Source organism: Astatotilapia calliptera, chromosome 10 (genome assembly GCF_964374335.1).
Source record: "Astatotilapia calliptera chromosome 10, fAstCal68.1, whole genome shotgun sequence".
Taxonomy (NCBI): domain Eukaryota; kingdom Metazoa; phylum Chordata; class Actinopteri; order Cichliformes; family Cichlidae; genus Astatotilapia; species Astatotilapia calliptera.
Window position 1 is genome coordinate 2,365,543 of NC_137431.1, and position 27,145 is coordinate 2,392,687.

Here is a 27,145-nt window from a genome sequence, read left to right on the forward strand (position 1 = left end):
CCGACAAATCGTTTTCAAACCCACCGCCGTCTTTCGCTACTCAGGTTAAATATATATAAGTCACTTAGATAACTTAACAATGTTATTGTTTGGCTTTTTCAGTATTTTATTTGTTCCTGAGTAAATCGGTTTGGCTGAGATTAAAGTTATAGTTTTTACACAGCTGAATAAACGTCAAGCAGACAGCTGATTATCAGAAGTGTGAGATGCTCCAGAATATACTCCGGTGTCCTGTTATATTTTAGAAAGCAAGGAGTTTATTAAACTTCACTGAAACAATCTGCAAATTTCATTAAAATTTAATAAACTATCATCTTGTCTTTATTTTTAGTTAGCACCTTAAAAGCTTAAAGCTGTAAGCTAATGATAGTTATATAAGAGCAGATGCTGCTGGTGCAATAAGCTGTACGTTTGACGTCCAATGGATCTGATTAGTCGACTAATCGCAAAAATAATTGGTGACTAGTCGACTATCAAAATAATCGTTTGTGGCAGCCCTAATAATGATTTTATTTTTCACGTACATTTAAGTTCATTTGGACTCTCACCATTACCGATGTTAAATTACTGAGGGAATAAAGGAACTATGGGAAGGAAGCAACAAAAGAAGAAAGGGACCACAAAGGACAATTTCCGTTAGCTCTGTCCTTAACGGACAATTAAGTTGTCATCACAGGCTTGGAACCACTCATAGAATTCCTAAGCATGTGTGGACACCAAAATCCCCTTTCCAAAGTTCAGGATGGGGGATTTTCTTAACTCTCTGCAATCCTGAACTGCTGCAAAGCTACATGCGAAGCTTTAAAAGCAATACTGGCCCATTCCAAATCCCCTCCTCCCTACACCCCATGTGAGAAGAGAGCAAATTAACTCAAGCAGTCTGAAGAGTCAGATAACAGTGCCCATCATCTCCACCATCTCTGAGACCTGTAGAAACCGACTCAGGCACATACAGGGACACACATAAAAGGCCTGTGTCCTTCAGGATTTGTCGAAGCCCAGTGACAGAGTGAGGTGGTGACAGTGTGGGGCCTGGCTATGCCATAAAGCTGATAGGCAATACGCCAGTCCAAGGAGCAGCACACAGATAACCCACTGATAACATCCTCGTGGGAAACATTAACAAATGTGCCAGAGTAGCCATGTGAGGAGGAAAGTAAAACATTAAAGAGGCAAAACACAGTGGAGCTAAATAATAAAAGCTGCTTCAAGCGCATTTGGTGGGTCTTGGTATAAAAACAACAAAATAAAAACCCTTCACCTGGATGCAAACATAGCTGTTGCACTGAAACAGCAGGAACACTTTTTCCCAGTCGCAGAAGCCAGAGGGATAATTACAAAATCATGTACCACTAATTTTGCAAGGGGCAAAAAAACAATCTCTGCAAGCAATTAGTTAACACATGAAAGCATTTTGCATGACTTGAGAAAGGGTGCAAAACAGAAATATGCCTCATGACAGCACACGCGCATTCATGCGTTTCTGCTGACATTTACTTCCCATTAGTGGAGGAAGAGATGCCGCGGATCAGCTGAAGGATTTAAATCAATCATGAGCCCGTGGTTAATGATGGCATGTGTGTTAGGTACGTGTTGCTAAACAACAACATCAAACCTGCATCTGCTGCACGTGTTAAAATATGCGTCGTTTGTCTACTGTACAGCCCGGATACAAATATGGCCGCAGTGTTTCATTGATTTTCACAATACTCTTTACTGACACGTTCAGTTAAGAATGTGAAGCAAAACCTTTTTAATGCAATACATAACAAATGAGGGTTGGGTGAGGCTGCTGGGGGAAAAACGCCAATGTTTATAGAAGGGAGGTATTTGTCTTCTAAGCTTCCAGCAGCTTACTATGAACAACAAAATGAAAACCACATGTCTCAGTGGGATATACTGATGGGGTGTCTCTCTCCTGACACAGGAGTTTCTATGAATGCGAGCGGGGGACGGCCATGCTGCTGCCTATTCGACCCCCTAAACAAATAAAATGTCTGATAGAGACCAGGCCTCTGCCGGCACCCCCGCCTTTGTCCGGGCCCCAGGGCACAAAGCCAGCTGCGATCAGGAGGCAGCGCTGCTGATCAAACACTGAGACACAATCGCAGCAGATGCAACTACTACATTCAGACTGTTGATGGGCAGACAGCTTTAAAAGCCAATTCAGATTCGATGGCTTATAGAACACGCAAACGCACGCACGAGCACTTGCAATGCAGAAAACGACAAAAATATGCGCGTGAACGAAACAAAGGTTTTCTCATGGGTGTGATTCATTATGTGAGAGAGGTGAACACTCAAGAAGTCAGCTTAAAGCAACAGAGCGTGAACATCGCGCTAGAACATTTCTCCTGAAACACTGAGCTAAATTAGGGATTACAACCAGCCTGCTTTCACAATCATTAGTGATGGAATTCCACCAAAAAACTCCAGGTGGGAAAATTCAGAGATCAGCAGTTTCATCGCTCAGTCTGAGGTGAGGTGGATGACTGTAACATGCTCAGTGGGAGTAATAACAAAGAGTAAGAAGAACTTCAGTCTGACTTGAAATATTTCCTCATTCTTCTGAGAACAATTCCCACCGTACCGGCTTCAATGCAGAGATGCCGTTTTTGCTCAACTTAAAGCTGCTTGGATAAATCAGCCACACATAAACAACATGTATGTTAAGTAAAGACCTACTGAGACTTAAAGACTCCTACGGTGCACTCCTAAACCATTAAAAGGATTAAGGTGTCGGTCCAGACTGCAGACGGTGCAGAAACGGCTAAAAAACAACAAGAATTCAAACAGAAATGACTTCAAATGAATTCCTGGATTCCTCCCTTGTTCATCCAAGGAGGAGTGCAGCATGTTTTAAAACTTTAAATCTGACCACAGTCTCCTCAGAAAGCTGATATACCAGCGATGTAAAAGACCAGAATTTCAGCTGACATTTTGATTGCATCACATTTGTCCTCTGCTATGTTAGATTAAAGTATCGAGTTATTTTCAGTGCAGCGCAGAGAAACGTATGGCTGTTTCTGGAGGCTGTCATTGGGTACGCTCATGCCATTTCCTCCAGGTTCTGGTCTAAAATTAGGTCTCCTGCCTGAAGGACATTACACGATGGTGGTCTTCTGGACACTGAACAAGTACACAGTTTCAAATGTGTTGCATATCCAGCCCACACTGGGCTGTTAACAGGCAACGGGGCCAACTGCAGTGCAATCTATTCAAAGCATATTTGATTGGTGTTGAAAGTTGCCCGAGGACTCCGGCGCAAAAAGCACATGAAAAAAGGTACTTTGTAATAACTGCTAAAACATCAATTCCTTTTCAAATGCAGTTTTAACTTCCCTTCTGACTAAACCCTCTCATCCTGTCCAAAGCAGCCCTGACCAGGCAGAATGAGGTCTTTGTGAAAGTGTAACAACACAGACAGTCCCTTCCTGTCCTCTGTGTGGGGGAAACTGCGCTGCAGGACATCCAGATAAGGCTGCTGTTAAAAGATAAGACAGATAATCCTCCTTCTTTTCTCAGTTTTTGCTCAGCGCAGGAAATAAAAACAGACCTGATACTTCAATGCTGTAGTGTCTTCTTCAGTGTGAGGTTTTGAAGGCAGGTGTAGTCGAGGCACCTGAGTGGTGGGCCCTGTAGGAAGCTGCAGGCAAACACTGTCAGTTGTTACAGCTTAACCACGACTGCTGGGTTTATTCATGCCCAGAGCTCACACTCTCAGCCTCGACATGAGGAGAGAGCTCCAAACGACCGCTCCTGTTGACATACATCGTTAAGTGACAGGACACAACTGGGAATGTTAAAAATAACTCACAGCACTAGTTCAGCGATCCAGTACAAAAGAGGAAAGCCTACAAATGTTGTTATGACATAGCATGAAGACATTTACTCTCCATGTTGAGTTCTTTACGCAGGCGTGAGATAACCCCGTCAAACTCAAAGAGAAGCAGAGAGTCTGGACAGTCGAGATAAACCCATTCAAAGAAGCAGAGCTCAGATTTGAGCACATCTAATGTTCCAGGAGGAACGCTACGAGCTGCAGTTATGTAATTTGGCAGCTAATTAGAAATAAAATAAATAGAAACTTCTTTAGAAAACATCAGGCACATTTTCTATCGATATTTGTTGAGCCCACATTAAACTGGACTTCACAGCATGAAGCAGAGACTGCACACACCTCTCTTATCTCTGCAAGATTACAATGAAAAAGCAACAAATAAATTAACATACGTTATTTGTAACAAATGCTGTATTTCTGCTTCTAATTTACTGTAATATTCTCCACCCAGAGGGCTTTAAAAAGAGAAGACAACTGACTCAAAGCTGGAATCCTCAGGAATTCACTTCATTTTGATTTGGGAACAGCTGCATTTTCCTTGATAACTGTTTTTTTTAAACAAGGAAGGAACATTTACTGTCATTTGTCCAAAATAAAGCAACTCAGTGGTATAATATAAAATGAGAGGAATGCGTTAGCATCTTTTACCCCGGGGAGATTTTTGCAAGAATGTTTTATATTCTTCATGAGCGAGTCTTGTCTGTCTCAATCTGTTTATTTTGTGCAGAAGTAGATGTTCCTTTTATCTGAGCTGGAAGCAGAAAGCCTGGGCTAACACTGAAAGTTGATAACAACCACTCATCTCTGGCTGGAGTTTAGCTTTTGATAAGCCAGCTGATGCAAAGAAAGCCTGGCTTTGTCGAACGCGCTCCACAGTGCACCCCTCAGATATGTTTCTTTACAGCGCTATTTTTAATAAACAAGTCATTAAACACGCCAAACCATGTGCCGACAGCCCACAGGCCACTGTGGTTGTTTCTTAACTTTCCATCACCCGCTTTAAAAACATGAATGGAATTTTGTTGCACATTCCTGATTTCCATTTGCAGCGATTGCTAACCAAGTGCAGTGTGTCCCACACATATACTCAGGTATATTTTCCACCATATCTTCATTTTTCTCTTGCATGGATGATTTACTAGTTGTCTTATTTTAAAAGGTCAGTTGTTGATAAGAAACTAAGGAGTACAGCATCTCAAAGTTTTTGTTTTGATTTCCAAGTTGTAACTGTTTCCATGCCTCTGACTTGTGTGGAAAAAGGGAAAAAATGCTACAAACAAGCTTCCACCTGCAGAAGATTTGTCAAGGTCAGCTCAGTGTGCAGTGAGTGCAGCAGAGTGTTTCCGCCTGAAACCTGCCTCAGAAGCAAACTCCCCGATGGCTCCTGATGACATCTAAAGAGGTCTGAACCCTGAGTAGACTGTACTTGCAGCCAAACACTGCTTATAAGGGCATCTCGAACAGGCTTACAGCTACAGTAGATTATGTCAGTGAAGAACAACCTACACAACTGTTTACCTACCTTGGTGTGGAAAAGTTTAAACTAGCAAACTGTAGAAGTTTTCTGGTACAAGCAAAGCTCTACAGTTCAGACACATCCATCTGGGAGGCCCAGCTGGGCAGCGATGTATAAGGAAACACACCTAACACAAGTATGAGTTTTCCTTGCTGGATCGATGTCCCACAGCTTCAGAGCTGTAAGGAACCAACGTGGGCTGAACACCATAGGACTGCTGTCTAAAGGCTGTATTAGTTGACAAAATGTTGGGTGACATTGAAGGCAGACAGAGGATCTATTTTATGTGTTCACAGGTCATTAATCTACAGGTCTAGCTGCTGAGTTGTGTTATAGCTTCAGCTGTCATTTATAAATCTTGTCTCAAATGAAATAAATGTGGAGGTGATGCTCCCCTGCCACTTTTTAAAGGAGCTGGGTGCCGTGTGTGCCGGTGTGACTGGAGATTTGGTGATGGGTCTTTTCTTCTTGCAATTATCAGCCACTCATAGCAGGCCAGCCAGCTACGCACCTCTGCATGTGCCTATGAATTATACATGGGCTCCATTAAGACACTTAACAGCTGGTTTCTCAGGAACTTACCAGCAACAACTGCAGCCGGGCTGCCCCTTTGTGACTGCTTATTAAAACAGCAGCATTTAATTAAGGTTGTGCAGTAATGTGAGTTCTGACCATCATAAACCAGCCAGTCACAGAGCCAATGTCAGTTCAGTCTCATCTCTCCAGAGGGCAGCTGGGCAAGCTGTCGATTTCCTGGCATGGCGGTAAGATGCAACGCAGGAATTAAATGTCTGTTGTGGCTCGCTGACCTTGCTGTGGTTCGGACACTTAGCCTTTTCTATTCCAACTGTAACAGATGTCCTGGTCATCATACCTGTACATCCAACAAAGAGCCAGAAGTAATGACTTGAGAGGAAGAAGAGGTTGAGCAGACAGTTTTAATGAATATTACTGGGAGAGAGAGGAGATGGCAGACAGCCACACTCGTTCTGGACACCTGGTTATAAAACCATAGCAAGCAAATGAATGTCATTTAAATGTAGGGATGGGTATTGATAAGATTTTAACGATTCCAATTCCATTTTCGATTCTGTTTAACGATTCGATTCCTTATCGATTCTCTTATCGATTCTTTTTTTTAAAAAAGGAGAACACTAAGGTCGATTAGCTTAGAACTGTGTTTTATATCTTCTCTTTGAACAAGATAGAAATTTAGGAGTAACATGGCCTTACAAACCCAACAGTGAGATCTTAAGAGATCCACAGCCTACGGCTCTTCAATGGGGTGTCACAGGGTCCCCAGGAAAAAAAATTGTAAATGTAAAATAATAAAATAAATATTCTTCTGTAGCAATAACAAAGTTTAACATAAATTATTCTGTAGCAATTACACAAGAATATCCAGTAATGTCCCTGCCTACAATTAAACACATTCACTTACCAAAGTGAAATCAGGGGCATCTGCTGTGGCAAATGGGTGCAAGCCTTTGACCACAAACTTAGACACTGCTCGGTGACATTCGTCTATCCTGGCCTGAAAGGAGACGCTACCGGTAGACTGCAGCGAGAACTGCCAGCATCTGAGCCAGACTCTGTCTGTCTCATCATGGTTATCTAAACGCAACGCACAGTAATAGCAGGTTTTGTAATAAGGTAAATCACGCTAACATAATGTGCAATGCTAATTGATTAGTTACCTGCAGTATTAACGGGAGAGGACGTGGAAACGCTACCGCTGCTGCTGGGTTGAGCTTCGCTAGTCCGGAGCGGATCAAAAACACGACATTCGTTGAACGCAATCGCGTGTTTTTTGAGCAAATGCTTTTGCATGTTCGTAGTGTTTCCTCCCTTTGATGAAATCTCTACTTTGCAAGTATTGCACGTTGCCCTGTTGTCATCCTTTCTCATAAAGTGTAACCAAACTTTTGAGCGTTTGTGCCGCTCAGGCGCCGTGTTTCCTACTGGGTAAAAGACGCTACTCAACGTGATGACGTCATTCGGGGCGACTGGAATCGATAAGGGAATCGTTTATAAAAGTGGCAAACGATTCCAAGGAATTGAAACAGTGGGAACCGGTTCTCAACAAGAACCGGTTTTCGATACCCATCCCTATTTAAATGCGATGAAGACCTGTTGAATTCATAAAACAATCACAACATTCACAACTTCCCTACCGTAACAGAAACACACCAGTTGAAACCAGCCCTCTTTTCCTTTATATAACACAATGCCCCTCGAGATAAAGAAAAGGTCAATCACACCTACATGGGAAGATCAAACTGCATTATCATTATCTGATCCTTATCCAAAGATGAACTCGATTAGTCTGATCTAATATTAATTATCTCTTCGACCCAAACATTACATCCATCCATCTTCTTCCGCTTATCCAGGGCTGGGTCACGGGGGCAGCAGCCTAAGCAGAGAAGCCCAGCTCCTCCTCCAGCTCCTCCTCCAGCTCCTCCTCCAGCTCGTCCGGGGGAACAACAAGGCGTTCCCAGGCCAGCCGAGAGATATAATCTCAGCTGGGTCTGAAGGGGTGACGTTCATTTGATGCCATAAAACACAGCGTCCTGATATTTAAAGCTACATTTAATACTTGGCCTCTTTAGAGATTCTGACATTTTTCATTACAGTCTTTGGCTTCGGTTTAGCACCAGCTCGATAATGAGGCAACGAATGTCACAACAAATTGGATTTATTTCCTGGATCTAATTCTGTGCCTCTTTGTATCAATTCTCCTTTAACGCTCGTAACAAGATTGGGACTTTGTCATAAAATTTCACCACACGACTGCTTCAATATTATTCACAAATGTCAAATACAAGCCATCGCAGCACTGTAACAACTGCTTCGATCAGGATAACACGCATTTGCTTTTATTACAAATCAATTTTTTCCATGGACTGGAGTTATTAGCATAAGTATATAATTTGACAAGATGATTAAATGCCAGACAAAGACACACTTGGAAATCAGCACCACAGGGAGCAAAAAAAAGTGGGAGCGAATGAAGAAAGAGGCTCTCTCTCCAGACACCACTTATTTGCCTTTTTCACCGTACCTGCAGCTGGCAATGCGTAATGTTTTTCAATGAGACGAGGTGCTAAAAATGGCTCCTTCAACAGCTGCTTCACCCCCTCTCCCACCTCTCAAAAATCACCCCACCTTCTGCTTATGGAGCTTTTTTCCTGAGCCATAATATTTTTCAAGATTAGACACACAATTAACTCTAATGTTCTTAGAGGAGAAGAGGGGGAGGGCAACGCTGCTGGAGGACAAAATATAATCATCGCCCCACAACCCAGCTCTGTGTAAGACAATGCCTGCACATTAGCTGATAATAATGTGACATACACAAAACAATACACAATGTTAATCTCGGAAATGATACATCTACTGTAAACCACAGCTGAGGAGGAAAATGTATCGCCGTAGTGAATTTCCAAGTCTGCTTTACAAGATAAGGAGACTTTTTTAATATATAGTAGTACACCACAATAGGCCTGTTATTTTACCACCGCACACAGAATCTGTCAGAGGTTCAAGCACACGTAGAGTCGAGCTGACATCTACCTAGCAAGCAAGCTAGAACAAGCTGCACACCACTACCTGCAGCACCCTGGGGGTCTGTCTGCCACACTGTGTACCCTCAATGAGACGTCTAGCTCAAAGTGTTATGCAAAAACAAAAAGGATATGAACCTGTAATGTGGGGAGAAAAATAGGACTAGTGCTTTCGGTCGTGGATGGTCTCTACAGGCAATTCCATTCTTTTGGAACAATAAAGCAAAAGATGCATGAAATTCAATAGAAAATTAGAAACAACTTAAAAACTCTTTATTTAACAGCGGGTAACTCTTCATGCTTGATTTATTAGTTATTTGTATTTAAATGCTACACTAGTTATGATATAAACAAATTGCATTTGTTTATATAAGATTTGCCCCCCCCTTCCCTAGAAATGATTATACAGAAATCCTTCAAGTCTCCTTCACTGCTTGCTGCGCTGTAGCGTCTTTGCTTCGGTGCAATTTATCTACAGAAAAATTTTATTCTGGACGTGTTCATTTGAGATACGAGGCACATGAAAACCCTTATTATCGTCTCAGCGAACATCTTTTTTGTCACAGAGCCCATTATTCCTCATTAGGAGCACCGGGCCTTGTTTGCACCACAAAGCTGGGCATTGAGCAGCAAAGTCATAAATGTGCTTTAAGGGTTATCCCCCTAACGGTGCGACACGGCGATGATGACCGATGGACTCGGAGCGGAGAGTATCGGCACTACTGTGACCTTGTTTTAACTAACAGGTTACATGGACAGCAAGAGGCTGTGTGCTGACAACAGGTAGACACAAAGGGCAGACAATGATATTTCAAACGGTGCAACGAGCCAAAAGACTTTCTAAAGACTCCAGGGATCATGACAGGACGTGGAAATTTAACTACTCAGGAAATGCACTTAGGCCAGATGAATAAAGATATCATTTTACTCCAAAGAAGTTTTAATGAACAGAAATATATACACGGTGTAAAAGTGAAACCACTGCCCTGCTGATTTAATTTTGGCCCAATTTTTATTTATATTTTTCTTCTAAGAGATGCACTCGCACTAAATGATTAAAGAAGACCAATTTCAGAATCAGCATACTTTATTAATCCCTAAGGACATTATGTGGGTTACAGTTGCTCCAGTACAGTAACAGACTAGACCAGGGGTCCCCAATCCCAGCCCACGAGGGCCGGTGTCCTGCAGGTTTTAGACGTGTCCTTGATCCAACACAGCTGATTTAAATGGATAAATGACCTCCTCAACATGCCTTGAAGTTCTCCAGAGGCCTGGTAATGAACTAATCATGTGATTCAGGTGTGTTGACCCAGGGTGAGATCTAAAACCTGCAGGACACCGGCCCTCAGGGACCCCTGGACTAGACTATTCAATACAATATGTTACAGATTTAATAATAATTCCTAATAAATATCAAAGATTGACAGAAGTGATTATAAATAATGATCAAGAATGTCGACAGCAACATTACTGAGTAGAAACGAGCGTGTGCAAAAAGGCTGTAACTATTCCAGTGTTTACAGTGTGTTAGATGGAGGAGTTGTACAGGGAGGTGGCCACGGGCAGGAATGACTTCCTGTGTCGTTCAGTGGAGCATTATGGGTAATCTCAGTCTCTCACTGAGCGTGCTCCTGTGATTGGCCAGCATGTCATGGAGTGGGTGGGAGGTATTGTCCAACATTGTCTTTATCTTGGACATTTTACTTTGCTATAGTTAGTGCCATGAATTGATGGTGATTCATAGTTCCAGCTAACTTGCTGTAAAAATGAGAGCATCCCACATAAGACAAAGAAACTGCACTAAAACATTTGCTAATGTTATAAGTCTGAGACAAACGTCAGCATCCACATGCTCATCTCATCTCATGGAGCTAATTAGCGCTGACATTTGAAGTATTCAGGTTTAGCCAAGCTTGGATCATTCGATTACTTGCCCTCTCTCCTATCATCCTTAGCCTTCAAACCCCTATTCTTTATTTATAACATGTATACAATTCATTGCAGTTTTTTTCTAAGAGCTTACAGGGTACGCAACGTTACAATTTACTGAGCAAAAATATTAAACATTCACCCTCAGCTTTTCAAATGAATTAGCTGAACAACATAGTCCAGCAAATCAATTATTGGACAATGAATAATAGAACTGAAGTAATGCAGCTGATGATGCCATGTCAACACTGACACGCCAAAGTGTTATAGAAGCTGGACAGAGGCTACACAAGATGACGATGATCCGTCAGTGTAATACTGACTTTATGACCAAGGGTTCAAGATAAACCTTGCCAATATATCTTCCTACAAGAATGCTTTGGCAGCAGCCCCAGAACGCAGCTTCACTCTCAACCCTGTGAAAAAGCAATGAGCTCTGAATACAAAGTGCTCTCACACCCATTAACAGGACTCTCAAACAGGCACCACTATTAATCATTTTCATTTATTCTCTAGCCGGCAATAATTTGTTCATTTAATAATTCAGATACGAAATGGAAGCTAGAAGAGAGGTAATGTGGCGAGGTAAAGGTGGGCTCAGTATTTCACACTTCTACGTAGGTGAGCGGGAGCCTGCACAGGGCTGGCATGCTAAAATATTAACGTGTGGGCTGTGAATATTCATGCGCGGCCATCCCCATCGTGAGATTGTGGAGGACACACCAGTGTCCCTGGAGTGTAATCCGATTCTACGTGCCCCTGCTTCATTTCCAAGGACAAGGGGCTTTGGGTGGGGAAGGCACTCGGCTGAATAGAAAAACGGCGACTGCAACACGTTTCAGCCAATGGGAGGCAGGGAGTGGCGTTAGACTGACGGGTCACGACGAGGTTGACCTCCAGTCATTGCTGTCTGTGTGAGCTGATAATGGATCAGGTTGTGCTGCCACTGTCATAGCTTTACGTAAAAGTGACAACAGATATTATCCTAATAACAGTGAACGTTTCAAGACATTTAGATGAATCTGAAATAGGAGTTTCGATCTGCTATAAAAGAGGATCCATATACAGAAGAGGGAGGCTGGATTTAGGCGCACACACACACACACACACACACACACACACACACAGTGTCTGTTTTCAAAAGGTAACCAAGCAACCAGGCTCTTGTCTCGGCCTTTGGTTATAGGCTTATCAGGTAACTCCCTTCTGTGCCCGTCCCGCTCACATTTTTACAAGGTTGCTTTGTGCTTTATTCTGTTTTATGGCAGTGGCCTCACTCTTGACCCAAACAAGAGTAAAGCCACTTTTGTCTGGGTCAAGCGAGGAGTGGAGGGGGTTGAGAGAGTACCAGGGAAGGCTTCTAATACCTTTCCTGGAAGAATGACTACTCGGACTGTGCGAGACATGCAGAGTGTAGACTGCCAAATCCAAATCAACAGGTTATGTAACCAAAGCAAATAAATGACCATTGTCAGAGAGAGCTAAGGACACTGTTTTCACCTATGACAAAAACTGTTTCCCTGATGAGCTAAGAAACAAGCTATTTTCTTCTCTGCAGCATTGACACTAATGGCTTATTTCCAACTGCAACCAGCCAATCAGTGAGCCAATCTCCCTGAGCGCCATCGTTTATTTTTATTTATTTTCTAAATACTGTTTTCCTTCTTTTCCTTCCTTCAGTCATGAGAATTAAGAGTATTAAACTGTAGTTTATGCACCAAGACTTAGTATGTGCTAGCGCACCTGTCTAAAGTACAGTACACAGCATCAGCTCCTGTTCAATCCATGACTTCATTTATTCTAAATAAATAATGAAGGTATTGCTGTTCTGCTGTATGTCCAAATGTGTCCAACTCACACGGCTTATGGATGGAGCACGCTGTTACCTGGTGCTGCAGGAACAGGATAAACACACAAGACCCCGAGAAACAGCTGGCAGCCACAAACTAAACTCCAGGACACTGATAACATCATTCCTCCTCAGACTTATTCGTCTGATCTGTCACAGAGATGTAAATGGAAAACCTCACACACATGAAAGGCTTATGGTGATTTTAGAGATGTGATTTGAGCTCCACTGGGTGCTAACGGCATGCAAACTGTGTCTTCAGTATGAAACCTCCGAGCCTCACAACACTTAGCGTTTCAAATATAATTGTTATCTTATCCTGTGATTTACCCATGAGTATTTCTCATTTGTACTTAATTTTTACAAACACTTTGCATTAAATCATTTTAAGATCTCATGGCTGAAGCACAGTAGGACACGTGCTTATATTATACACAGTAGCAAACCCATGCGTACTTTAAATATGTACAAATTCGTCTTGGAGGAGATGGGGAACATACAAACATACATTCATTCAGTCCTATCATTACACCAACAGACAGAAACAGGCACAGACAACACTAAGAGATTAATGGTGATTTCTGCATAAATCCAAAATACAAACACACTTCAGAAAAACGTCTGGAGTGCCGTCTGCCAAACAAACCAATGCTGCTTACTTTGTAGTGCACACTGCAAAAAATATTTGTTTGCTACAGGGAACACATTCAATTTAAGCTTGTGCGTGTCAGGAATTAGAGACACACACTGTTGTTGTTTTGTCACTTTTGAATATGGCAATATATCAACATAATAACTGGAATTTTAACCATTTCCAGTTAAATTGTTTTAATGTGGTTCATTCTGAAAACAAAGCAGTGGGTGATACCAGAGACATGGTAACATGTATCTGTCACTTTATGCAGAAACGTCTAAAGCACTTGCTTGTACCAACACCAACTACAAAAGCCAACCTTGTACATCTTAATTAGAATCACTCCCCATGCTCGTCACCGACATCGCCTAGGTTTGGTGGACAAAGTTGCGATCAGAATGTAAAAACTGCATCTTCAGTTCGGTGCTATGCTCTCAGCATTGCACACGAGCTCAGCATAATTCTGTGCTCTGTGATTGCCAAGAAATTTCTGGACAACCTGCACAGACGCTTCCCTCGCTGCCGATTGGCTTCAGTTTCGTTTTGAACTCGTTGTCAAGCAGTTTGAGGACTTTACAACCAACAAAATCACCTTAAATTAGGCTTCAGTTTTCTCGGAACCAAACATTAATCTATTTTTTCTGTTTCAAAATGAGAACACAAGTCCAAAACATTTGTGTTACAGCTGACTGACGGTGCTGACAGAAACGTTGACAGCATGAAAAGAGTAGCCTGCATTACCAGAAGTTTCACAAAAACAAAAAATGCCCACAGTGAGCAGTAGATATCGACACCAACAACGGTAGATGCGCAAAACTCTGGGCAACACCTGCAGACTGCCAATGCAGCATGACGGAGGCCTTAAAACATGATTAACAGGCTTGCTGTCAGGCCACTTGTAACGGCAGTAACATCTAAAGTGAATCTAACATCGTGCTGTAACTAATAAACTGCCTCTCTAGTCGAAGCATCCTGCTTGTAAACAAAAAGCACAAGCCATCACCACAAATCAGAGTATTTGGTTATGCTAGCAGTAGAGCAGGGCGATATGGCCAAAAATATTTATCACGATATACATTTGAAAATTTGCAATAACGATATAACTGGTATATAATTGATGCGAGACACGACAAAATACAACTCCACAACTTTACAAGCACAAAAAAAAACATCCATTTATTTTCACTTAAACAAGCAGCTGTTTTTTTATGTGCATTAAAGCCATATAAAAATTTAACAGTGCAAATGCAAATTCCTCGCTGAAAGTTTAACCAAAAGGCATTTCCAGTAGAAATGGGCTGACATATCCTGAGCATAACCATGTATAATATCTACTGAAGTTAAAAAGAGGTGCTTTGCTACATTAAACTGCAGTGTGCCAAATAGAAAAGTCAAATACGTATTTTTCGGACCATAAGGTGCACGAGATTATAAGACACATTAAGTGAAACAAAGCAGTCAGATAAATCAAACTTTATTCAACTCATTCTTCTTCTAACCTCGCTTGTGGATGGATTATCTCAGTTGTTCTCCTGACTGAAGTTTGGTCCGTTTACAGCATCCTGCCATGCGATTGCATTTGTCTCTAACCATCGGGAACCTTCATGTTAACTTTTATCGAGTGGAAAAGTGTTAGCGTTCATCCTCCAGCTTCACTGTTTATGTTATGCTAACATAGCTGTGTCGCTAGCGATCACGTAGCACATCATTATATACCAGCTAGCCCAACTTCAGTAACCCTACAAACGTCACTGCTGTTTAGTTTCCTGTCTTCATTTATGTTGGAAGTGACAGCAGAGCTGTACGTTTGAATTTGTTTCAGAAATCTCTCAGTCAGAACATGCTATATCATGCTTAGGTAACTAGCGAAACTAGCGAGCTAACTTCCGCTAACTCCCTGCTAACTTCTAACTCCGTTAAATGTAATAAATTCTGTTTTCATGGATGCCTGGATGTTAAACTTCATAGTTTCACCTGGTAAAGCAGCAATGCTGATCGTTTTATTAAAGATGAAAGAATTTAGACAGTTTTTAACTCTCAGTGATGCTGCAGTGTTCGTTTGACTTTGAGACCTGAAGGAGACGGCGTTTAGGACCCAGATTACTCCCAGATTTACGAGCACCTTAGTCCGACAAATACAGCAATAACGATGGCCTGCTTGCATATTGTACAAAAAAAAAGTGCTTTGTTGTGTATCTGATGGACAAACACCAAGCCAGTTCCACATCACTGAAGTTGCACCATTTTTACAAACCAATTCTATTTCATCCGTTTCACTCAACGATCCACTTTCTCCCTTCTCATTCTCCGTTGCTTTTTCGGCCATGTGTGTATGAAAACAAAGGCACTGCGCATTTACCCATATTCTATCGCGATGTTTTATTTTCTTATCGTTGCCTAACATTGTACCGGTATTACCGTGAACAGTATAATATGGCCCAGCCATAGCTAGCAGTCCAGCAGGATTTGTGCATTCGCTGTCCGCTTGCAGTCCAGGTGATGGAGTGTTTCCCTGCAGAGAGCGCTGCTGTCAGATGGAGGCAGTGTAGAAAGTATGTGGTCTAAGTGGTCTGTGGTTACTCTTGCTTGTACTGTTGTCGGTCTGTCAGTCAGCCACAGAGAACAGCAAAGTTAAAACAAAAAGCTGAAAGTGAAAGCGAGTATTAAAAACAATGAAAACTGTCCACTGCAGCCACTGTCTGTGCTCTCCATGTTGTATTTTAATGATCTTCGATTTTTATTTTTCCCCCCACGACTCCCAGCAAATACTCCCTTTTCGTATTCTGGCCCACTTCTCAACCAATCAGCATTTGGCAGATGCATACATCACACGCTTCCAGCGAATCCTTGGAGGACTCCGTGTGAGCACATCCCATCCAAACGGAAACATGCAAGCACACGGACAATTTGCAGGACCATAAAATTACACTTCAGTTAGCAAGCAGCTAAATTAAAGTTAAAACTGAAAGTACTAGAACAGCGAATTAAAGAAAACGAAGGAGGGTAACAGACGTAACAACAGCAGAACAGACAAACTGGTCAATCTGACATTATGACGCCATCACTTTTATTGCCATTGACTTTTTGTTTGTTTTTTTAAATTTTGGTTTAGAAGGTAGAAAACATGAATTAATATGAACTCTTGCATCCAACTATCAAATGTACCAGATTCAGTTTCATTGGCAGACCCTGAGATGTTGACCAAGAAACAATGACATAATCATGTTTGGGAGTATAAACGCTGACAACACTATAAACAAATATTACAGCACAGCTACTATCCCAGTTTATGACAGCATATATATTCAACCATTTAGGTAATAAGCACCAGCCTGGTTTTAAATGACAGGTTCTCTGCTATGTTAATACACAACATTAAAATGATTTAAATAGTATTACATTCAAATTTGACACCATCATTTTTACTGGAAATGTGTATTGGTTCCAAATACTGACCGTTTCCTCATTATATAATATGTATAATCCTACAATCATCTGAGCCAAGTTCAAAGTGTCATTTTCATTTATTTGATCTCTGATTTCTTTTCCCCATAGATTTATCTAGAATTTATCTAGAAAAGATGTATTCTTTTTCATTCAAGAGCACTACCACAACCCTAATATTTATCTGATTTATTTATGATCATATTGTGTATATAGCTCACATATACACCTTGAAAAATAGAAAAACATGTCCACATTTAATGCCATTATAAAATCTGATACCAAAGTTTGGATTCTTCTTATTCCCTGATGATAAATGGTACAATTTAAATGACTTAGACTTCCTATTACAAACGCATTACTTTTGTCAACCCTTTATAGCTCACGAAGAGCCACATATAAATAGGACAGAGAAAATGGAGCAGAAAGACCCCACTTGTTATTTTTGCCATTAAAGTGAGGTGAGCACATTTATGGTGGATTTCTAAGCCAATCAAAGAATGTTTTGAGCCCGCCGGATACTGTTCTTGTCTGATGAAGTGGAACAGCGACCCCATAACGAGACTATGGTGCCATTAAGATGTTAATGAGCCAAACTGGTGTAGACACAAGACTGAATGATGAGACAAAAGGCTAAACAGCACACTATGCAAACCTTAATATTACACTGTGACTCTCACAGCTTTTATACGGAGAGAGAGACTAGGAAATCCTAAATAAAGGATTGCTTTATTACAATTTAATTCTCTCACTAACAAGCCAACTGGATTGCAATGCCTTGACCAAGACTCTGTGGCTTCCCATCAAAAGATCAGAAATGTTTTCACTAAGTACCACAGCATATTGAACTCAAGTTTCACATTATTGTTTAGAGTAGGTGGAGCCACTTGTTAGTTTCAGTGTAAATTCCAGCACACTAAACAGCTATACCCACACCATGAGCCTAAATAACACGGAAACTCGTTCTAATGCAGATATGAGATGAATTCTCATGAATTCTCGTGTATCATTTGGTTTCGTTTTGATGGTAACAACTAGCAACCCAAATAACATCACAAAATGTTTTAGAAATGAAATCATGCACAGCCAGATACATTATTTCAAATGCACAAAGCCTTAAGAGGAAACAGCCCAAGCTGGTTAAAATGTAACAAGGTGAAGAAAAACTGGAGTCCACTGTTGACCATTGACACTAATCAGAGGTTTCACACACACTGTCAACAGAACAACATAAACCCTTTGAGCTGAGGGTCACTAGGACTAAACGGCCAACAAAGCAGTCCTGGCAGTGAGGCGTTAAAAACCATAAATAAATGATACAGACGTGAAGGAAGCCGTCACAGCAGCAGCAAACATGCGCTCAAGTTGGCGTGATACCGGATTTGGGGCTGGGGGGTAAGGGCAGATGGCAGACGGGGGGGGGGGGGCAGCACTTTGAAGTCCTGCAGCCACAGGTTTAAAAGCGGATCAAGCTATTGTGTTAGCCACGCGACGATAACCCACAAGAAATGGACGCACGGAGGGAAATACACTGATTTTTGGCACCGGGGAAATGTCCTTTTTTTCATATAAAATAATCCCCCCGCTCGTTAACGGGAGCATTTAAAATCCCAGTTCAGCACATTTTTTTAAAGAGCATTCAGCTCAGGTACAAAACACAGCCACTGGGTAAGGCTGATTAAAAGTGTGAACTAAACCACTGTCTCTTACTGGTCACTGAGATGAGATATGACCACAAACGACTGAAATGCTGTTCGTCAGAAAACAGACATGTTTTTCACAGTTACTTCAGTTTGATTACTTAACTGTTTCACTTTAAACCTGCTTTCGCAGTTCGTTTGTTCTGCTTGTAACACAACTAAACTGACCTTGGGTCACAGCTAGCTCTGTTGGGAAGTGCTTTGTGTTTAACCGCTAAAGTTACAGCTTCGTCATCAAGTCGAACCACTGAAAAACACGACTTTTAAAAATCATGCGCCTTTCAACTCGTCGAAAAAACACGAGTTTCGGTGTCCACGTCAACGGCTAGCGTTGTTGTACACGTCTGACCGCTCCGAGCCCGGTTCACAGAAATATTCATTAGAGTCAAAGTAGCTCAGCTTCAGCTCAGTCGACAAACTTACCTGCGAAGAGGCTCAACAGTGAGACACACAACCGGGCCGCTGAAAGCTCCATTCCTGCTCAACTATTCCGCTGCTTGTTCAGTGAAACTTGGTGAAGAACTTGTGCTGAATTTGAAGTGAGACTCGGCAGCTCAGCCCCGACACAGCATCCAAACTCCACACCGCCTCCTCCTTGTCCTCCACTCTGTGCAGGTGCACAGCGAAGCGCGCCGCACTGCGTCACGTGACCGCCGCTTGGCCTATCCATCCCACGACCAGCGACGCCCCCTGCCGGTGCCCATGCTACGGTTCGCTCAACCTGCCCGTGTCTTCTTATCCGCTGGATCTTTGAAGAATGATTTACGGTACAACGGCACTACTCTGTGTGTGTCCCAGCCAGAGGCCCTCACGGACCTTTCCTTCAATGGTTCTCTAAAGATTCCGCTTCAGTCAATCAGGGAACTTTTCTTCACGGAAGTTTATTTTGTGAAACCACAAGACGATGTGCTGGAAGAGAACTGACATATAAAATATTGGATACAGAGTCCAACAATTGACAATCGTACAACATTACTTTAGTTAAAAATAAAAATAAACGAAATAAATAAATCACAAGACTACTTAAGTAACAGTACAAGAAATTTAGCCTCAAGACATACTCAAGTAAGGATGATGGCAGTGAATTCTTGATTGTATTGTTCAGCTGAAAATTATTTTAATTACTTATATTGAGCTGGGCAGTTTTATGTAGAATATAATCTTTAATAATCTGCAAAATAAGTAAGCAACTAAAGCTGTTAATAAATGATCGGGAAATGTAGTAGAGCAGAAGTACGATGACACATTTTGTACTGTAAAACATTTGAGTAACAGTTCTCAGCTACATTCCACAACTTGACTCCCTGCCATCCAGCTGGAATGACCGTGATTATATTTATATAGCATCAGGTAAACTGTTGCCTCAAGGTGCTTTATGTTGAAACCAACAATCAGATGATCATGATGAGCAAGCACTTGGTGAAAGTGGGGAGGAAAAACTCCCTTTGAACAGGGGCAGCCGTCCGCCGTGACCAATTTGGGATGAAAGGGAAGAGAAGAAGGAGAGGAGGCAAAAGACACACTATAAGAGACAACCAGACAAAACTTGAGCAAAAGCCTCACATGTGTGAGGAATACACAAACTGGGAAATATATTTGTGACCACAGTTAAAAAATAAGTTAAACACAGCAAACGTGTAGCAAATTGATTGAATAAGAAAAAGCAAATATGTTAATAAGATCCAAACTAATCTGAAATCAAAAGAAATACCACATGTCATGAACCACTGTCATTTCTTTACACTGCACTGCAGCAGCTTTGAAACAAGTGCACAAATAAATAGAAAATACAGTATGTAAGCTAACAAGAGAGTTTCTGAAAAGCTTGAAAGTCAATGTTTGACAACCTTTATTTTTCAACACAGACTTAACTCTCCCAGACAAGCTTTCCTGTAACTTCTTTAAGTAGTGTTCAGAAATAGTTCTCCAGGCTTTGATCTCTACCGTGTTTTACAGATTTCTGTAGACTCACTGTTGTACTTCTCTCCTGAGCTTCAAACATATTAAACACAGTTTAAACTAAAATTTCAAGTGTGGATTAATCTCCCCATAACATCGTCGTCGCCACTGATTTTTAGTCCAGGTCTTGTGTAATTTTGCATATCTCACGTGGCTGGTAGTAATAGAGTTCCTAAAGATACAATTTTAAATTGTTTGTTAACCTTCCTCTGAAAATGGTCAGGCACAACGACTGGACTGAAAATAAGCGAAAAAATAGCCAATGTCCAAAGTAAACTTTGAAAGACCTCCAGGGAATCTGGAACAGTATTGCTCAAGATCACTTTAAAAAGAGACACAGTACTGTACAATTTCAATTAAAAATAATGTTGTGTATAACATGAAACAGTGGGGCAGTGGTTAGCACTGTCACCTCACAGGAAGCGGGTTCCTGCTTCCTGTTCTCCTTGTGCCTGCACTGGTTGTGTCTGGATGCTCCAGCTTCCTCACACAGTTCAAATCATGCACATTAGGTTAGCTTGTCGTTCTAATTTGGCCATGACTGTGAATGGTGATCTTTCTGTGTTAGGCCTGTGACAGACTGGGAACCTGTGCCAGATAGGACAGAGGTGCACACCGAAGTAGATCAGTGTGTGTTAAGAGTTGCTGTTTGTTTACTGACCTCCTCCCCACCACAGCTTCAGATGTTTCCAGGTGGCAGAAATAAACAGCTGAAATACACGTAGGGTTTTTTGTTTTTATATTTAGAATTATTGCTAAATTATTCAGGTCTTCTTTGTCAGAAGTTATTAGGTATTTGTTCTGAAACACGGGATCGGTTTCTGTGGGCTTTACATTGAGTTTTACTAAGTTTTCAGAAGACTCCTTCTTCTTCCCCTTAAGGTCTTCGGGTACTCTGTAATAATGATAACTGGTGCAGGAGGAGGGCTAAAAGGAGCCCTGTTGTATTGTGGCAGCCCTGGAGTCCTCCTACAGGTTGGGCTTCTGAGCTCTGATGTTCTACATATTCTTACAGAAAGCAGTTTTGATGTGAGGTTTTACAGCAGAGGAAGGTGACGTTACATCAGTGGGTCTCTCTGGAAAGGCTGTTGGCTTTGTAATTAATTTTCATTGTAAAAATGTATCACACTCTTGTGTTTTAAATGTACTAAATTAGAGAAAAAATTAATAAATGTGTTAATCGATATTTGCACATCAAACATGAAGAACCAATATTCTGTCCAACCATCAGCACTTACAGCTGCAAGTCTTTTGGAGTGAGTCTCTCCCAGCTTTGCACATCGATCAGTGATGTGTTACTTTGTGTTGGTCATTGTCATGGTCCCTGGATCGTGGTTTTGAGTTTTTGGGTTTGGTTCATTAGTTGTCTTTGCTGCCGTTGATATTCACTTACTCTTCTTACTATTTGTAGTGTTGTTGCTTTAGTTTAGTTCATTGTATTTAGAAGTCCCGTATGATGAGTCTTCAGTTCTTGATAGTGATGGCTCTGAAGGTTATTTAGGTCCTTTGTTTTTCTGTTCCCTCTCCAATCCAATTTTATTCATAAAGCACTTTAAAATCCCCAGCACAGGACCAAAGTGCTGTACAGAAAATAAGTTAAAAAGAATAACACAAAACAGCAAAAATAAATAAATAAAACACAAAATACATAAAAATTAAAACAGCCCTATATTAAAAAACCCCCCAAAACAACCCAAAACAAGATAAAACAGCATAGAATCAACTAAAATAAAACCCTCTGCCTCTGTTCTGTCATTGTCACGTCATCCATGTAGTTTTGTCTCCTCGCTCTGTTCCTTTATCTTTTTTGCACTGAACTATCAGCATTAAAAGCTTATTTTCAGTTTCACATCTGTCCTGACATTGAATCTTCTAAAATTAAATAAGTGCACAGCAGAATATGACAATTATTAATTATATATAGAAATTGACTGTAGAGCTAATGGCAGGTTATCAGCCAGAGTGCCTGCAGTTTTAAGTAACTTCATCATTAGGAAACTATAAACATAACTAACATGCAATGACTTGTGGAAACATCTTTTTCTTTTCAGGCCAGAGGAACTATCCCTGTGTGTGACCGTCACCCTGGCTGTGCCAGTAAAAACAATTAAACCTGTACCACAAAGGTGTGTTTACCAAAATATTTACCCTGATATGATTACTATTACATCACATCCTCTGAAAAATGTTTATCTAGTTTACACATTTGCCTATTAAGTAAAAGATCACAGGTTTGATCCCCTGCAGAGACAAATATCTTGATTTTTTTGCAGGCAGCCTGTGTGAAAAATCCACCAAATCAAGCAAGGAGAGGGCCCACTGTGGAATCCCCTTGCAAATAAGAGAGCAGCTGTCAAACTGTGCTGTGCAATGTTTCAGTCTGCCGCTGGTGTAGGAGCCCCATCCAGCAGGTTAGCTGATGCTCAAAAGATTTCGTCACATCCCCCACATCTGTGACCATTTTAATATGTATGTCTCAGGTCTGTTATTGAATGTGACTGAAGAGTCACGCAACATTTAGTTGAGATCAGTTAGGAACTGAGCAACAGCTCTTTGCCCGAAAAGCCAGAATTTCTGTCCTGATATTGGACCTCATACACACAACACCAGGGCGAGACACTGTGTGTGCGGGTTTGAGTATTTTCTAGTTGACACCAAAACATACAGAGGGAACAATAATAATAATTTTTTTAAAAATCAATAGAGTTAAAAGAAAGTGTGATATTTGCACTGATTGGTAGCAAGTTGATAGGTGGCAACACAAAGACAAACAGAAGGTAACACAGTATAGGGGAGAAAATCAAAGTGTGTGTTGTGATGCTAGAAGTATTTAATAAAACTCCATAAATTTAAGCCTTTACTTCTGACACAACTCTTCACTATGAATAAATAAAACACTTTATCACAAAGGACAGTCAGTGGCAAACATAAACATTTCCCTTAGTAAAAATACAGTACTTCAAGACTATACGTGTAGTATTCCAATATCAATATCTAATTTAATACAAGTGATTTCCTCCAACTATAACAAATAGTCTAAAGTGCAAAACAGACTTTGTCAAAAAAACATTTATAAAAAGTTCATGTTTAAAAAGAAACAACAACAAATGGTCAGTCATATTAAAGTTGCCTTCAGGTTTAATGTCCAGTGTGAACAATAAGCACCATGATTCCTAACTGTAACAATGTGCCAGATTTTTGTGTGTTTCCCAATATCCAGGCCCTCTCCTGTACACAGGAGGGACCCACAGGTTGTTCCTCAAACTGTGTGGGGCTCTATTCCGAGGCCTGTAGCTGTAGTGGGGCTGTGGAGGGATATGACCTTTTCCTGGTACCATCTTTTTGGGATGCCATATAGGAGCACATGGATTCATTTTCTTAAACGAATAAAAAGAGGAAAAATAAATAAGTTACATATATATAAGCTGCCAATTATAGTGGACAAACCAAAAAACAGTCATAATACTGTAGCTAGATCAAGCTTGACCAAGTCAAGTAGGTACTAGTGTAAGAGGACTATTAGTTGACCAAGTTTTCATTGTTGAAATGGTTATCATTTATCATTATCACCTGGCTCCTTCACTCAGTTGATCAAGTATAATTTTGATCATTTATGGGCTGAAGCTGAACCCAAGAAGCATAGGTGCAAATTTGGCATGCAAACATACACCATCATTCACCAACTTCATGCATGAAATATTCTTTAAAACAATTCATCCAGGCCTTGGCTAACCATTTAGCCAGAGTGCTTACTGCAGTGTCTCCTGTTCAGAATCATTAGCCTGTGTTATCAGGAGTCTTGCTTTGTGTGTGCACTCAAATATTCATTGACAGCAGCAAAATGTTTCCTCTCATAAAAGACAGAATATATGTGAATGTAGGCAGCCCTCATTTCATGACAGAATACCTGGGAAGCAGAGCATCTGCTGGGGATAGTGAGGGGAGAAGTGCGGGCACTCTCCTCATCTGAAGAGGAACCAGAGTGGTAGTCTGATGTCACCCTCTCCAGTGCACTGGTCACCTTCTTTGAAACATCTTTGCCATCCTCATCGTCACTTGAGAAAGTGGCAACCGAGAAGCAAGGATTTTGCTCACCATACCTAATAATTAGGAGAGACATCAATAATTATTACCTTTAATTAAACACTTAGTAGGAAATTTGTTTAAGAACGGTTTTCTTTAGAAGAGTTTAGGGAAAGCATATTACAAAACAAGAAGCGCCGTCTTTGTTCACAAGCATCTAATAACGATAAATGCAGGTAAAAGATTTTTTTTTAAATTAAACAAAGCCACCAGTTTATATCCAAGTTTCAACAAAATGTTTAACTGCTGTTTCATAAAGATAGTGTTTTCTTGTTGCCAGTAGTCTCGTTTGAAATCACAGGAAAGCCTTGGGGTTAATGAAACTGTATTTACAGCCTCTTTCACCACTGCGCATGAAGCATGTGAGGAAGATTAACGTGAATGGGTCATCTCACATTAAAAACCAGTTTGCCTTAATTATTGAGTGATACCAGGTTTAGATTAATGAGAAAGCAATCAACCGAAGCACATTTAAGCGTACAAGATTTACAAACTCTTAATCTCACCTGCAACAAACCTCCCCAGGGTCCGCCCACAATGTGAGTTCACGAGGAAGTCCCAGGTCACTGTACTGGATACCACTCTCACGACAGGCCCGAAGGAGCTCTGGATCCTGCTTGTGAAATCTGTTCACTCGGATGCACCTTCAAAGCACACACACAACATAAACTGCCTTCAGCTTAAACGTGCCACCAGAACAATCCGAATTTTACTCATTTGCATCCCAGAGCAGCCCCACCTGTATGCTTGTCCCTTGCTGGGGTTTTCAGGATACCAGTGCCCCTTAAACTTCTCCTGCAGTGCCACAGCCAGCCTCTCAACAAACAGCTCGACCATCTCCGCTTCCAACTTCTCCCCCTTTTTCACAAGCCTCTTCAGAAAGAACACCACAGCTGCAATCTCTCTCCTCATATTTTACAAGTGTTTCATCACGTATGGACAGCTTCTGTAATGAAAGGCATGTGACAGATCATGTAAAACAAAATAGATATACAGGTGTAGATCCTACCTACAAAATGTTTTCTGATGCCCAAATTGGAAAAAACTAATTCCACTTTACAGTCTATCACTGCACTATTTTAGGTGGTTTGACCGTTTTAACTATTCTGTATATCCAATGCCAAAACTCCCTCGGTATCAACAATACGCCTGTGTTCACGTGGCAACACCTGCTGTTGTAGGAAACATCTTTAGTTTAAAATGTGGACATCCTTTTGTTTATGCCCTGCTGCCTTCGGTTAACGGTTCGAACCAGAGAAAGGCGGGCTGAGACGCACAGGTTCCATTTAGCCACGCACTTGCCTCGTTCCATAACACGAGCTACTGCTCTAAATGCGCTATTTACGGAAACGGAACACGATAAGGCCCAAGTAGCGTTTAAGTTAACTTCAGCTGAGGTTTAAGTTATCGTTATGATAACTATATCCCCACTGGTAATTACAGCCTGTTAATAAAAGCGTAAGGATATTATTCCTTCAAGACGTTGTGGACCTGTTAGCATTAGCAACACTGCTAACGTGGTCATGCTGCTAACAACAGCATTATAAATTTGGCGATGAAATCTACAAACTCAAAAAATATATTTGTATCCTACAAAAAATATATTTGTATCCTAAAAACGCTTATATTAATAGGTTCGAATATAGACTAAATATGTAAAACGTTTCACTAACCTCTCCTTGTGGTCTACACCGACATGCGGACTAAAACGGATGCTTAACAGGAGGAAGCAACAGAAGAACCCGTCAGTTTTTGTTATTAACTCCGCCCTTTACAACCCAATCCCCGCCCACGGATAATTTTTATTGGTTCCATCCAACTCAATATAGCGCGTTCATTGGTCGAGTGTATGCCCGTCTTACATAATGAGTCATTCACGTGATTGTTATGACTCATGGTGAGGTATGTGTTTGTTGCTTATTATTACTGTGGTTACATCCTCTGATGTAATTTCATCTTAACACTGAAGAAAGAGAAAGTAGTTCTTCGTGTGGCTCAGAAGCAAAAGATTAATTTATAGTTTAACTGCGGGTTGCCATGGGAAGCTATTAAAGTTAGTAAAAGCTGCAGTTTATGATACACCAACTATGTATGATACAACGTGTGATAATGAGTAACAATAACAATTTGATAGTTTTTATTTTTAAAGACTTTAAAAGTTTAAAGTTCTGGGGTTTGTTTGTTTGTAAATTTACTTTTTAACACAACGCTGAGTCAGGGATTGTCGCATCCATTTCCTGGAAATAACCCTTTTTAGCGGCATTGCTTGACGTAATACGCCCATTCGCCCACTTGAGTGCGCTAGACCTCTACAGAACCCCAGACTGGAACCAGCACTTTGTCTCACGTTGTCTATGCATTCATCAGCTTCAAATCCAAAGGTGCTTTTGGTGGCATGGCTGTTTATGAAAATTAGATTCCCAGAATGTTATAAAATAACACAAAATAAAATAAATGAACATTTCACTTCAATATTCTCAAACTGTACATCGCATGCAGACGTGTGCACGCCCATGTTATTAACTGTCCTCCAGCATGTTCATATATACAGGACAGCCACATTTGCCCTGACTGCTTCACACAGGAGTATTTATAATTTTTGCTCAGCTCACTAAAATTTG

The 27,145-nt window shown here is 41.0% G+C and overlaps 2 protein-coding genes across 2 annotated transcripts in view; both read right to left on the reverse strand.

Annotated features, from left to right (window-relative positions):
* cxadr (CXADR Ig-like cell adhesion molecule) overlaps window positions 1-19,146 on the reverse strand; it is a 36,220-nt gene extending 17,074 nt beyond the window's left edge. Inside the window, exon 1 of the mRNA XM_026181672.2 lies at window positions 18,906-19,146. Within this exon, the coding sequence (XP_026037457.1) occupies window positions 18,906-18,957 (52 nt within the window). The 5' untranslated portion in view covers window positions 18,958-19,146. The remainder of the gene's footprint in view (window positions 1-18,905) is intronic.
* Window positions 19,147-23,253: 4,107 nt separating this feature from the next.
* On the reverse strand, window positions 23,254-26,310 carry btg3 (B-cell translocation gene 3). Its single transcript, XM_026181799.2, has 5 exons — window positions 26,198-26,310; window positions 25,264-25,470; window positions 25,031-25,168; window positions 24,349-24,541; window positions 23,254-23,818 (listed from the first exon to the last, which is right to left on the reverse strand). The coding sequence occupies exons 2-5, from the start codon at window positions 25,434-25,436 to the stop codon at window positions 23,615-23,617; spliced, it is 708 nt and encodes a 235-aa protein (XP_026037584.1). The 5' UTR covers window positions 25,437-25,470; window positions 26,198-26,310; the 3' UTR covers window positions 23,254-23,614.
* Between the last annotated feature and the right edge of the window lie 835 nt (window positions 26,311-27,145).

Coding starts and splice junctions, on each gene's coding strand:
- btg3 (XM_026181799.2), bottom strand. CDS start 25,436: ATGAGGAGAGAGATTGCAGCTGTGGTGTTCTTTCTGAAGAGGCTTGTG. Junction 25,169..25,263: donor AGCAAGGGACAAGCATACAG/GTGGGGCTGCTC, acceptor TGTGCTTTGAAG/GTGCATCCGAGTGAACAGAT. Junction 24,542..25,030: donor CCTGGGGAGGTTTGTTGCAG/GTGAGATTAAGA, acceptor CCTAATTATTAG/GTATGGTGAGCAAAATCCTT.